This window comes from Oryctolagus cuniculus, chromosome 1 (assembly GCF_051225735.1).
Source record: "Oryctolagus cuniculus isolate XC-2025 breed Fujian yellow rabbit chromosome 1, ASM5122573v1, whole genome shotgun sequence".
NCBI lineage: Eukaryota > Metazoa > Chordata > Mammalia > Lagomorpha > Leporidae > Oryctolagus > Oryctolagus cuniculus.
The window spans coordinates 64918663-64933205 of record NC_142867.1 but is presented as its reverse complement, the minus strand read 5'-3'; the positions used below and the strand labels follow the sequence as shown (position 1 = coordinate 64933205).

Sequence of the window (14543 nt, the reverse complement as noted above, 5' to 3'; positions counted from 1 at the left end):
CTCTTTTTTATATTACAGATAAGAATTAGAAGCTCAGAGAAATAAACTTATTTTTAAAAATAAATATTTATTAATTTATTTGGAAGACAGGGTTATAGAGAGAGAGAGAGAGGGAGAGACAGATCTTCCATATGCTGGTTCACTCCCTAAATGGTCCCAACAGCCAGGGCTCTGCTAGGTCTTCCATATGGGTGGCAGGGGCCCAAGCATTTGGGCCATTTTCTGCTGCTTTCCCAGGTACATTAGCAGGAACTGGATCAGAAGTGGAGTGGTGGGGCTGGTGCTGTGGCGCAGGGGGTTAAAGCCCTGGCCTGATGCACTGGCATCCCATATTGGTGCCAGTTCTAGTCCCAGCTGCTCCTCTTCCCATCCAGCTCTCTGCTATGGCCTAGGATAGCAGTAGAAGATGGCCCAAGTCTTTGGACCCCTGCACCCATGTGGGAGACCCAGAAGAAGCTCCTGGTTCCAATTGGCATAACTCCAGCCGTTGCAGCCATCTGGGGAGTGAACCAGCAGATGGAAGACCTCTTTCTCTGTCTCTGTAACTCTTTCAAATAAATAAAATCTTTAAAAAAAAAGTGGAGTGGCTAAGACTCGAACTGGTGCCTATATGGGATGCTGGCAAGGCAGGTGGCTGCTTAACCCACTGTACCACAATGCTGCCCCTAGAAATCAGCTGGTTTGTTCAAGGTCATACAGTTTGAAAGTAGAGAACCTTGTAATATAATCTAGATCTTATTATATTTACCATAGCACATCATTTTCCTTTGAAAATTATTTTCTTTGATAATTCTAATACCAGGTGTTGTTCTGTTCTAAAGGGGATGTCATCTGGTTGAAGTCATAGGCTCAAGTGTTTTGGCGTCTCTATTCTGCAAATATATATCATATCCCTTTATTAAAAAAGAAATTACGTGACTTTTGATAGGTACAGCTCAACATTAACAAACATCAAGGAGCTAGTTCCGTTAATAGCCTTTTCCCGGGTCCTTCAGAAGAAGCTAGTTTCAGTTCATTTAGCTTCTAGTCAACAAATATAGGCAAGCCATTGCTTATCCATTCGGTTTTCCAGATGCCCTCCTTTGCATTATTATTTTTTTTTGTACAATTGTTGTACCAAATATTTGGTATTCCTAAGCCCTTTTTCTTATTTCAGTTTAACATGGTTGTTATATTCTGGTAAATTACTCCTCATGTAAGAATGTCATAGTTGATTCCATTGTATCAGATTGTAGGTTTGAATGTTAGTTTCTAGTCTACATATTATTGTATCTTTTAAGAGTTGTTTTAATATGGAAACTGTATGAGATTGAAAATTATAATTTCCAATCTTGACTAGTTGGCTACAGTCCTGGGCCGGCTCTGACACTTGGCACGCATCAGTCCTATTTAGTGCTCATTTTATGTTGATGAATGTTTGTACTCATGCATGTTCCTCTCTCCAGTCTTGAAGGTACTTACCAATATCTAGTAGAGTTTTTTGGACCCTGTAATTTGTTTCTCCCAGTTTTCTTGCAGATTTTACTGTGGGTTAATGGGGGTGGAGATGATGTAGGCAGAGTGCTGGGTAACTGCTGAAATAGAGACCCAGAAATTCAGTGCTCAAATACTGCCATTCTGCTGCAGGGTACCATCCAGGGATGCAGCTTCCTTCTTTGTTGTTGTTGCCCTAGAATGATGCCCTCATCTGCATGGCCAAAGACAACTTGTCCACACATCCATTTTGTAGTTCATGAGAAGGGGGAAAAGGGTAGAGAGTACTTAGTTGCCTTTAAAAATAAAAAAATAGGGGCTGGCACTGTGGCATAGTGGATAAAACCACTGCCTGCAGTGCTGGCATTCCATATGGGTACTGGTTCAAGTCCTGGCTGCTCCACTTCTAATCAAGCTCTCTGCTATGGCCTGGGAAAGCAGTAGAAGATGGCCCAAGTGCTTGGGCCCCTGCACCCTCATGGGAGACCTGGGGGAAGCTCCTGGCTTCTGGCAGCTCCAGCTGTTGCTACCATCTGGGGAGTGAACCAACGGACAGAAGACCTTTCTCTCTGTCTCTCCCTTTCACTGTCTGTACCTCTGCCTCTCAAATAAATAAATATTTATTTATTTGAAAGAGTTATGCAGTAAGAGAGATCGATCTTTTATCCGCTGGTTCACTCCCCAATTGGCCGTAAAGGCCAAAGCTGAACCATTCTGAAGCCAGGAGCCAGGAACTTCTTTTCTGTCTGCCACGCAGGTGCAGGGGCCCAAGGACTTGGACCATCTTCTGCTTTCCCAGGCCATAGCAGAAAGCTGGATCAGAAGTGGGGAGCTGGGACTCGAATCGGTGCCCATATGGGATGCTGGCACCGCAAGCATCAGCTTTACCTGCTATGCCACAGCACTGGCCCTGGTGTTTTTTTTTTTTTTTTTTTTTTTTTTTAAATCTAGCACCAGCATTACTTGTTCTGTAAAGCTGTTGCTTTCTTTCGTGGGTAGATCTGACTACTTTTTCTTCATGCTTCTCTGTGTTGATGTCTGTCATAGAAGCTCTAACACTTAATTGTACTAATTTGTTATGTGTTTCCCTTATCATAGCACTCAATACTGTGCCTGATAGAGAGCAGTTATTTAATAATTGCTTGAATGAATGCAGTTTGTGATACATTGGTACTCAAATCCAAATCCTCGGGTTTTCTTATGACAACGCACCCTGTGGAAGCATGTGCATGCTTCTCGGGAGCTGCTTCTCAGTTACAGGTTTGGAGAGCTGACCTTCTCTGAGATCTCCTCTGGCAGTCAAGAGAGTAGCCTTGCTTGAAAAGAACTCTTGAACAAATGAGTGCTTCTGTGGCATCGTCATCCTGCGTTTAAAGTTCACATAATTAGTTTAATTGATGTTTGTGAGCGTCCATCTCTTTGAAAAATCAAACCTTAGAATAATCATCCTTGTGGGAAAATTATTTTTCCTTTGAATTTTGCAGATGTGTTTTATTTGACTTTGTATGCAGGTGCAGCTAAAACATTATAATTTCCAAAATAAAGAGGAAAGGGAGACAAATTAGAAAAAAAAAATGCATCCCATTCAGGATGGTTTATTCTTAAGGTTAATTACAAAGTACCATGAAATGAAGAACGGATAACTTCCAGTTTATAACAGGCACCATTTAGGAAAACATGGTAACATCTCTGATAAGTATAAATTCAGTCTGGCCGTTATCATTTTTCTGATCACTGAAGCTCACTTATTGTGGGTTTAAACCATCTGCTTTGGTGCTAATCCTTTAAAACTCAATTGGTGGATGTTAACGTGATAAAAGGTAATAAAGCTTGAAATATGGCAGTCATTTGGTGTGGTTTACTTTTCAACTAATTGCATGCAAACTCAAATGTCTTTGGGAAAAAGGAAAGGGGAGAATTAATGCTGCAGTTAACTATTTTGATCTCAGCTTGAGCCCTGCACACCTGTCACTGGCTTGTGGAAGTTTTCCTCCATAATTAAGAGCTCCTCGCTCATGTTATTACTTAATTGGATGCCGCCAGAGCCTGGTGAAACAGTGGAATCCCCTTAATTGCATACCAGCTTTTAAAACAAATCACTAATGCTTAATGTGGTATTGTTTTTATAAGCCTTCCTTGGAAACAGTCTTGCGTCAAATCTAAAAGAGAATGTAGTTTCTGTTTTGGAGCATTGAGGATTTCACTTTTTATAAGAGAAATCATATAATACTTTGAAATGTCTCTCCTCAAATAGTAAGAAACATAATCAATGTTTACATGATGCTTTACAGTTTGACCAAGTGCTTTCCTGGCTTTATCTATTTTAATTCCTATACTAGCTCTAAAAAAGGTATTTAACCGTGTTTCCAGTTTTATAAATGGAAAAACAGTCAGAAAAGTGACTTGCCCAGGGTTACACAATTAGTAAGCCAGTACAGACTAATTCAAACCCCAAATACTTACTTCCTTTTTGGTATGTCATGCTGACTCAACAGGCAGAAACTGGGTATGTAGAAATGGATGTTTGGTGGGTTTTTCCTTTAACTTATTTTGTCATAACGTGGTCTCAGTTTAGCTTATTGTGTTTGGTACTTTTCTCCTTGAGCCATAAACCCTTAACACCTGGAGGGTGAAGACGCCAAAGTGCCAGGAAGTAGCAGCACTATATACAGTTTGTGTAAGTCTGGCATCTAGACATGGTTCATGGGCTTTGTGGCCTGTTTGAGTAATTATGCAATTAAGTATGTTAGTATAAGTATATGCTAATTGTTATGTAAGTTAAAATAATTGTAAAGAAAACAGTAAAAAGATTAGTCTTAATAAAAACTTAATTTTTAGAATGGATGAGCCAGAGGAGTGAGTGTTGTGGTGCAGTTGGTAAATCTGCTGCTTGGGACATCCGCATCCCATATCGGACTACCTGTTTTCTTCAAAGAGTTTTGTGGTTTTATTGTTTATATTTAGGTCTTTGAGCCATTTTAAATTTTATATATGGAGGTGTGTGGCCTAACTTCATTCTTTTACATGTAGATAATATGATTGTACCATGTAGATAATATGATTTGCCTTGTTAATTCTTCTTGGCACCATTGCTGAAAGTCACTTGGCCTTCTATACGTCTGTCTGTGTGCCTGTACTTCAATGTTTTGATTACTATAGCTCAGTAGTCAGCTTTGGAATTGTGAGTGTGAGTCCTTCAACTTTGTTTTTAATTTTTTAAGATTTGGCTTTTTGTAGTCCCCCTTTTAAAAATGTTTACTTATTTTTAAAAATTTATTTATTTATTTGAAAGGCAAAGTGACAGAGAAAAGGAGAGGTAGAGAGAACTTCATCCAGTGGTTCACTCCCCAATGGCCATGGCAGCCAGGGCTGGGCCAGGCTGAACACTGTGGGAAGTGACTGTGTGGCTGGTGGTAAAAGAATTTGCCAGAGCAGATAGAGTGAGCAGTTAGATTTATTGAACACGCTGCAAGGGAGCAGTGGACAGAACAGCCAGAGGCTATTTGAACCTTGTAGCCCCTTTTAATCCCATATGAATTTGAGTATTTGCTCTTCTGTTTCTACAAAAAAAAGGGCTATTGGATTTTTGATAGAAATTGCATTGACTCTGCAAATTGCTTTGAGTGGTGTTTGAGTCTTCCAATTCATGAATATACTATATCTTTTCATTAGTAACTCAATTATAAAGTCTTTACTTTCCCAGGCTCCCCTGAATATCACATTTTGGAAGAAGAATCCAACTTCTGCAATATTCTAAATCATCTTTCAGATTTCACGTGCAGTATCCCCCCCCCCCCCCAAGAGGTCTTCACAGAACTCCCAGACTAGGTCAGCTTCAACATGTGAAATTTGCTTTGACCAATACAAGGCACTCAACTGTAGCAATTTATCCCAGTTGTAATTTTATATTATGTGTTTATGTGTATAATTGGTATTTGCATCCTCCAGTAGAGGATGTATATGTATAGAGACTGTATGTTTCCCCTCACTTTAGTATTTCTACAGTCAGTGGGCAAGAGCCAATGTTAGAACCTAGCTCTGGCCGGTGCCATGGCTCAGTAGGCTAATCCTCTGCCTGCGGCGCCAGCACACCAGGTCCTAGTCTTGGTCGGGGCGCCAGATTCTGCCCCGGTTGCTCCTCTTCCAGTCCAGCTCTCTGCTGTGGCCTGGGAAGGCAGTGGAGGATGGCCCAAGTCCGTGGGTCCTGCACCCGCATGGGAGACCAGGAGAAGCACCTGGTTCCTGGCTTCGGATCAGCTTCGGATCAACGCGGTGTGCCGGCTGCAGCACGCTGGCCGCAGTGGTCATTGGAGGGTGAACCGACGGAAAAGGAAGAGCTTTCTTGCTGTCTCTCTCTCTCACTGTCCACTCTGCCTGTCAAAAAAGAAAAAAAAAAAAGAATCTAGCTCTAGGGGCCAGCACAGTGGTGCAGCAGGCTAAAGCCCCAGCCTGCAGCGCTGGCATCCCATATGGGCACTGATTGGAGTCCCAGCTGCTCCTCTTCTGATCCAGCTCTCTCCTATGGCCTGGGAAAGCAGTAGAAGATGGCCCAACTCCTTGGGTCCCTGCACCCACATGGGAGACCTGGAAGAAGCTCCTGGGTCCTGGCTTCAGATCAGCTCAGCTCTGGCTGTTGCAGTCATTTAGGGAGTGAACCAGCGGAATGGAAGACCTCTCTCTCTCTCTGGTTCTACCTCTCTGAAACTCTGTCTTTCAAATAAATAATTCTTAAAAAAAAAAAAAAAAGAGCCTAGCTCTATTTCATTTAAAAATCCAGTGTGTTTTCAATATTTGCCATTAAGAATGGTGAATCACGACCTGGTGCTGTGACACAGTGGCTTAATGCCCTGGACTGAAGCGCTGGCATCTCATATGGGCACCAGTTTGAGACCAGGCTGCTCCAGTTCTGATCCAGCTCTCTGCTATGGCCTGGGAAAGCAGTAGAAGCACCCACTTGGGAGACCTGGAAGAAGCTCCTGGCTCCTGGCTTCTGATTGGTGCAGCTCTGGCCGTTGCAGTCATTTGGGGAGTAAACCATCGGATGGAAGACCTCTCTCTCTCTCTCTCTCCCTCTCCCTCTCCCTCTCCCTCCCTCCCTCCCTCCCTCCCTCCCTCTCCTCTCTCTGTGTAACTCTGCCTTTCAAATAAATAAATAAATCTTAAAAAAAAGAAACACATTGGAAACAATTTAACAAAAAAGAATGGTGAATCACTAAGATTATAATTGAGTAATTTTAACTGATAACTGAAAAGGAGGATAAACTTGGTACCTCTTGAGTGTCTTTATATCTCCAAGACTCCAGAAGGTGAATTTCAAATTTTCAGTTTTTTCACTGAAATAAATATGTTTAATCCCATTTTCATGAACTTTTTGAGATACATATGTAAACACACACACACATATATTCACACACATATATATAAAAGTATATGTAGGGGTCCATATCCTTGGTTTCACACATTCATTTGGGAAAATATTCCCCATGAGTAAATTGGAATCACTATATAGAAGGGTATCATTTGATGCAGGGAGATTTTTGCCTTAGTTCACAGATATATTCCATGTGATAGACAAGATGGTAGGTTGGACAAGGAGGATGGTATGTGGAGATAAAGAGAGATGATATGAGAAGTTCAGTGAATTAAATTGATAGGACTGAGTGATGGATTTTTTTTTTTTTTGACAGGCAGAGTGGACAGTGAGAGAGAGAGAGACAGAGAGAAAGGTCTTTCTTTCCGTTGGTTCACCCTCCAATGGCCGCCGCAGCCGGCATGCTGTGGCCGGTGCACTGTGCTGATGCGATGGCAGGAGCCAGGTGCTTCTCCTGGTCTCCCATGGGGTGCAGGGCCCAAGCACCTGGGCCTCCTCCACTGCACTCCCTGGCCACAGCAGAGAGCTGGCCTGGAAGAGGGGCAACCGGGACAGAATCCGGTGCCCCAACCGGGACTAGAACCCGGTGTGCCGGCGCCACAAGGTGGAGGATTAGCCTAGTGAGCTGTGGCGCCGGCCTGAGTGATGGATTATATGTGGAGTACATATTAGGGGCATGGTAAAAGAGAAAGAAGTGATAAGATATTCCTGGCTCAATGATTAAAAGGTAGCCTTTTGCTGAAATGGGGTCCCTGTAAGTGGACTAGTTTGGGGTAGAATGTTATGAGTCAATTCAGTTTGGGACATGTTGAATTTGAAGTAAATTTATGATATCTAAGAGGTGATGTTGAGTGGGCAGCTAGATAGATGTATCTGGAACTTTGAGAAAGGTAAGGACTAGAGAATATATATTTGGCATTTAGATGACTTAAGCTGGGAACCAAGAACTCAGTCTAGGTCTCCTGCCTGGGTGGCGAGAACCCAGTGACTTGAACCATTATCACTGTCTCGTAGCACCTGCATTAGTGGGAAGCTAGATTCAGGGGTGGAGCCACTCTGATAGGGTACACATATCATGTTAAATGACCTTCTTCACCACTAGGCCAAATGCCCATATGTATCATGTACAACATGATGTTTTGAAATTGTACATTGTGCAATGGTTAAATTGACATAATTACCATATGCATGGAAGGGACATTATTGATAACCAAGTTTAGTGACATAAAACAAATTTTTAAAGCACTAGGACCCTTTTCCTACCAAATGTCACATGAAGGCTCAATACAGATTAAATGGAAGCTGCTGTGATTAAGTGGTGCTTATAACACTGTTCCTTTGTATCCTCTTCTGCCTTACTTCTGAGTACCTTTTTGTAACCCCTAGTTGTCTATAGAATAGTTTGAAAACTGTGATTTAGGCTTTCTCTTATTACTGAAGGGAAAACTGAGTTTGGGAGAGGCAATCCTTTAGCAAAGCCTCTGTAACCAGTGTTAGTATGGTATTGTTACTAAAGTAGGGCTTCTAGATCCATTTCCAGAGTGCTTTTCAAAGGCTCTGGACTCTATGGACTATCTTTACCTCTGTTCCAGGCTTCCAGTTCTGACTTCCTGAGCTTGAGAGTCCCAGGGCCGTGAAGGAAACATCTGGGTCTGGAGGCAGTCTGCTTCCCTCATTGTTCCACATCTGTGTCGTAGAGGTGATGGGCCTGTGGTGGTTGTGTTTGCCAGCTTCCATTGCACTTGAAGGAATTAGTTTAAGTTAGTCTTGACAATCCTATGCTCCTTGCCAGTGAATGATTTAAGTATGGATATATGCCCTAAGTCTGGCTAGTGAGACGTGAAAGAAATGCTACCAGCAGCTTCTGAGAAAAGTTGTCTTGAAAAACAGATAGTAGGGCCAGCGCCGCGGCTCACTAGGCTAATCCTCCACCTTGCGGCACCGGCACACCGGGTTCTAGTCCCGGTCAGGGCGCCAGATTCTGTCCCGGTTGCCCCTCTTCCAGGCCAGCTCTCTGCTGTGGCCCGGGAGTGCAGTGGAGGATGGCCCAAGTGCTTGTGCCCTGCACCCCATGGGAGACCAGGATAAGTACCTGGCTCCTGCCATCGGATCGGTATGCCGGCCGCAGCGCGCCAGCCGTGGCGGCCATTGGAGGGTGACCCAACGGCAAAGGAAGACCTTTCTCTCTGTCTCTCTCTCTCACTGCCCACTCTGCCTGTCAAAAAAAAAAAAAAAAAAAAGAAAAGAAAAAAAGAAAAACAGATAGTAGAAATGTGACCTGTTTTTCTCGTGAATTTTTTCCATACCTACTTGGTTAGCCATTAGATAAAATGCCTGTCACATCTTAACCATTTTTTTTTTTTTTAAGATTTGTTTATTTGGAAGGCAGAATGACAGAGGTCTTCCACCTGCTGATTCACTCTCCAAATGGCTGCAATGGCAATGGCTGGGTCAAGCCAGGGTCCAGGAATACCATCTGGCTCTCCCACATGGGTGGCAGGGGCCCAAGCACTCAGGCTATCTTCCACTGCTTTCCCAGGTGCATTAGCAAGAAGCTGGATTGGAGGGGCTGATGTTTTGGCATAATGGGTTAAGCTGCTGCCTGTGATGCCAGCATCCTATTTGGGTGCCAGTTTGAGTCTCAGCTGCTTCACTTCCGGTCTAGCTCCCTGTTAATGTGCCTGGGAAAGCAGTGGAATATGGCTGAAGTACTTGGTCCCCTGTACCTGCATGGGAGACCTGGAAGAAACTCCTTACTCCTGGCTTTGGCCCAGCCCAATCCTGGCTGTTGTGGCCATTTGGAGAGTGAACCAGTGGATGAAAGGTCTCTGTCTCTGTCTGTCTCTCTCTCTGTAACTCTGCTTTTCAAATAAATATATTTTTTTTAAAGAGATGGATTGGAAATGGAGCAGCCAAGATTCATACTGGTGCTCTGATATAGGACACTGGCATCGCGCGTAGTCACTTAATGAACTGCTTCACAACACTGGTCCAGCTTACCTGTTTTTAAATGTACAGTTCAGTGGTATTTAATGTGTTCATAATTTTTTGTGACCATCACCACCATCCATCTCCAAAACTCTTTTCATCTTATAAAACTGAAACTGTAGCCATTGAACAATAACTCTCCATTCCCCCTGTCCTCAGCTACTGATAATTACCATTCTATTTTGTTTTCATGATTTAAATATTTCTGTTTTATTTATATGAAAGGCAGAGAGACAGATATCTTACTTCCCAAATGCCTGCAACAGCCAGTTCTGGGCCAGACTGGTACCCAGAGCCTGGAACTCAATCCAGATCTCCTCTGTGGGTAGCAAGAACCAGATACTTAAGTCATCACCTGCTGCCTTCCAAGGTGTGCATTAGTGGGAAACTGGGATGGAGAGTGCAAGTGGGACACTTGAACCCAGGATCTCTGATATGGGCTACCAGCATATCCAGCACTGGCTTAACTGCTACACCAAATGCCTCTTCCTGTCTTATGATCTTGACTACTCTAATCAACTCATATAAATGGATTAGTATTTGTCTTATTGTGACTGGCATACTCATTGCTTGTTAATTTTGAAGTGTGCTTCCCCTTTACTTTTTCCTCACAGATATTTATGTATGGAACAGCTTCTTTGTACTTGTCGCTCCCCCTCTTCGTGGAGGAACGACACAGGACCCTGCGCTGTTCTTTTGTCTGCTCGGCCCTCCCCGGGTTTGCTGCTGGTTCTTCCCAGGTTGGCTACCGTCCCTTCCACCTCCGTGGAAGGGCGGTTCCCCCTGCCACCTTCCCCACTTCCGCGGGGGAGCGGCACACCGCCGGCCGGCTCTCTCGGGGGCTGCACAGGTGTTCCTTCAGATAGATGTTCCTCGTGCATGTTGGCTCTCTCCTCCTTTATAGTCCTCTTCCACCAATCCCAACTCTGCTACCCACACGCTGAGTACGCTGCTCTCCTCCAATCAGGAGCAGGTCCTGCTGTTTATTGGTTGAACTGGAGGCAGCTGTGTAGAAGCTGCTTCTCCCTTCTCAGCGCCATATTGTGGGAGAGCAGATGCATAGAATAAGTCTTAATTCCAGTAACTTAGTCTAGTCCGAGTTGCTCCCAGTTGCTCCCCACAGTACTCACTGTTTTTTATATTGGAGAAATGGCAGTGAACAAGACAGCTTACTTTCTTGGAGCTCACATTCTGGTGGTAAGAATAGTTCCCTCTTTGGAAGCCTTTCGGGGACTGGATTTCTGCTTTGCAGAGTTGGTGTTCAGGACTGGTAGCAGTGATGTTTTACCGCCCTGCAAGTCACAGCCCCTGAACCGATTTTTCCTTTGTGCCTTGACTTTGTCACTTTCTCTCAGAGGCCTTTTATGAGCCTCCAGGCTGGATTGGGTATTCCTTCCCCGCTGTAACCACCCATCACTTTTCTTTACCATAATGCTGTCTCTCCTGCTGGAGCGAGCTCCCTCTGGGCTGGTACCCTTTTTGGTTTACTCATGTGTAGTTGCTTGCCTAATAGTAGACCAGGCATTCAGCTTCTCTGGGACAGACCCCTCATGACTTTTGTAACTACTTCTTTAGCCACTCCCTGCCTAGGACTTTGTACTCTAGCAAACTAAAATAAATGTAACTCTCCCAGGCATGTTAAATTGTTTATATTCTCTGGCCTGTGCTGTTTGCCTGGAAAATTTATCCAGGTTAATGCTTTTCTCCTTTGAATCAGACATCTTGACCCTCTGTAGACTGTTTGGCTGCATTCCTCCTGCTGAGACCTTTATCACACTGAGTAACGATTGACAGTTCCATGTTCTTAAGGAACTTAGAGATTTTAGCTAGATTTTTGCCATCATCACCCATCAAGCTTCTTTCCTTACCTAACTCAGAATATCTGATGAAAGATATTCTGAAATGAAAGTGACCTCCTGGGAGTTTATGGCTCTGCGGTTGTTTCATGTTTGCATTTCTGTCATTTCCCAGCTGGATTAACATCATCCTTTAGTATAAAAATAATATGCATTTTGGGGTCTTCACGCCTAGCAGAGATTCTAATGATTTCATTCAATCCTAATGATACTTTATGTCTCTTTTATTTTTTTCCTCCTTAAATCTCTATCCTGTAGATTTTTGGAAAATGCCTATTATGGAAAAATTGGAAAGCTTGGCTAATAATATATTGCTATATATGCAGAGATTAACTTTTTAAAAAAGATTTATTTTATTTATTTGAAAGAGTTACAGTGATAGGTGGAGAGAGAGGTCTTCCACCTGCTGGTTCACTCCCCAAATGGCCGCAATGGCCAGAGTTGAGCCGATCTGAAGCCAGGAGCCAGGAGCTTCTGCTGGACCTCCTACATGGGTTCAGGGGACCAAGGACATGAGCCATCCTCCTCTGCTTTCTCAGGCACACCAGCAGGGAGCTGGATCGGAAGTGGAGCAACTGGGACTCAAACTGGGGCCCCTTATGGGATGCCAGCACTGCAGGCCAGGGCTTTAAGCCTCTGCGCACAATGCTGGCCCCAAGGTTAACTTTTAAAACTTTTTTTAAAGAAACCTCTTTTTTTTAAAGAAACTTTTTTTTTTTTTTTTTTTTTGACAGGCAGAGTAGACAGTGAGATAGAGAGACAGAGAGAGAAAGGTCTTCCTTTTGCCGTTGGTTCACCCTCCAATGGCCGCCGCTGCAGCCGGCGCACCGCGCTGATCCGATGGCAGGAGCCAGGATCCAGGTGCTTTTCCTGGTCTCCCATGGGGTGCAGGGCCCAAGCACCTGGGCCATCCTCCACTGCACTCCCTGGCCATAGCAGAGAGCTGGCCTGGAAGAGGGGCAACCGGGACAGAATCCGGCGCCCTGACCGGGAATAGAACCCGGTGTGCCGGCGCCGCAAGGTGGAGGATTAGCCTATTGAGCCACGGCGCCGGCCCTAAAGAAACTTTTTAAAATAAAGATTTGTTTTTTTTTTTTTTATTTGAAAGAGTTATACAGAGAAGTAGAAGCAGAGAGAGAGAGGTCTTCCATCGCTGGTTTACTCCCCAATTGGCCATAATGGCTGGAGCTGCGCCAGTCCAAAGCCAGGAGCCAGGAGCTTCTTCCAGGTCTCCCACACGGGTGCAGGGCCCCAAGGACTTGGGCCATCTTGTACTGCTTTCCCAGGCCATAGCAGAGATCTGTATTGGAAGTGGAGCAGCCAGGATTTGAACTGGTGCCCATATGGGCTGCTGGCACTGCAGGCAGCGGCTTTACCTACTATGCCACAGTGCCGGCCCCTAAAGAAACCTCTCTAAAGATTTTTTTTATTTATTTGAAAGGCAGTTACAGAGTGTCAGAGGTAAAGGCAGAGAGAGAGAGAGAGAGAGAGAAGTCTTCCATCTGTTGGTTCACTTCCCAAATGGCTGCAACAGCCAGAGCTGAGCCAATCCAAAGCCAAGAGCCTAGAGCTGCTTTTGGGTCTCCCACATGGGTGCAGGGCCCAAGGATTTGAACCATCTTCCGCTGCCTTCCCAGACACATTAGCAGGAAGCTGGATTGGAAATGGAGCAGCCAGGACTTGAACTAGCCTCATATGGACGCTGGCACTACAGGTGGCAGCTTTACCCACTATGGCACATCACCGGCCCCAGTTCTTAAAACTTTTCATATGTAGGCTTTAAATTTTTTCTATTTATTTTATACAGTTAAGATCATACTGTACATGGTTTTATGAAATGTTTTATTTATTTTTAAAGATTTATTTATTTTGAAAGTGTTTCAGAATAAGAAGGAGAGAGAGAGGGGTCTTCTCATCTGCTGGCTTATGCCCTAGATGACCACAACGACCAGCACTGGGCCAGGGTTAAACCAGTAGCTGGGAACTTTATGTGGGTCTCCCACGTGGATACAGGGATCCAAACACTTGGGCCATCTTCTGCTGCTTTTCCCAGACTATTACCAGGGAGCTGAACTGAAGTGAAGCAGCTGGGACACGAACTGGCACACATATGGGATGCCAGGGTCACAGCAGCATTATCTACTATGCCACAGCACTGGCTCCTGGCGTGACTTTTTTTCCCCCCTAATGTATCCATTTCTTTGAGAGACAGAGAGACAGAGATCCCATCTGCTGATTTACTCCTCAAATATCCCCAGTTGCCAGGCTGGATCAGGCTGAAGCTGGGAGCTGGGAGCTGGGAACTCAATCCAGGTCCCCTGTGGGTGGCAGAGACCCAGCTACTGGAGCCATTAACCTACTGCCTCCCAGAGTATGCATTAGCAGGGAGCCGGAGTCAGGAATGGAGCCAGAACTTAAACCCAGACACTGCAATATTGGATGCATGCTAGTTGGTGTCTTTTTTTTTTTTTTTAAGATTTATTTTTTTATTTGAAAGGCGAATTATAGAGAGGGAGAGAGATCTTCCATCTGCTAGTTCATTCCTCAAATGGCTGTAATGACTGGAGCTGGACCAATCCTAAGACAGGAGGCAGGAGCTTCTTCTGGGTCTCCCATGTATTTGGATCTTCCAAATATTTGGGCCATCTTCTGCTGCTGTCCCAGGCACATTAGCAGGGAGCCAAATTGGAAGTGGAGCAGCTGGGACTTGAACCCAGTGCCCATATGGGATGCCAACATTACAGGGAGTGGCTTTACCTGCTATGCCACAATGCTGAACCCCCTGGTTGGTACCTTAACTTTGCCAGGCCAAATATTTATTCCTATGGAATCCTTTTTTTTTTTTTTTAATTTAC

General features: G+C 44.3%; 1 protein-coding gene across 11 annotated transcripts in view; it reads left to right on the top strand.

Annotated features, from left to right (window-relative positions):
- Window positions 1-14543, top strand: part of FAM168A (family with sequence similarity 168 member A) — a 195098-nt gene that overhangs the window by 32063 nt on the left and 148492 nt on the right. The window contains exon 1 of one of the 11 annotated variants that reach the window (XM_089330548.1): window positions 10877-11029. The exons of 8 other annotated variants lie outside the window; for them this stretch is intronic. In XM_089330548.1, coding sequence (XP_089186674.1) covers window positions 10982-11029 — 48 coding nt within the window. In that variant the 5' untranslated portion in view covers window positions 10877-10981. Of the gene's footprint in view, window positions 1-10876; window positions 11030-14543 lie in introns of those variants that run through there. 2 more of the 11 variants (XM_089330551.1, XM_089330566.1) reach the window with 2 other exon arrangements.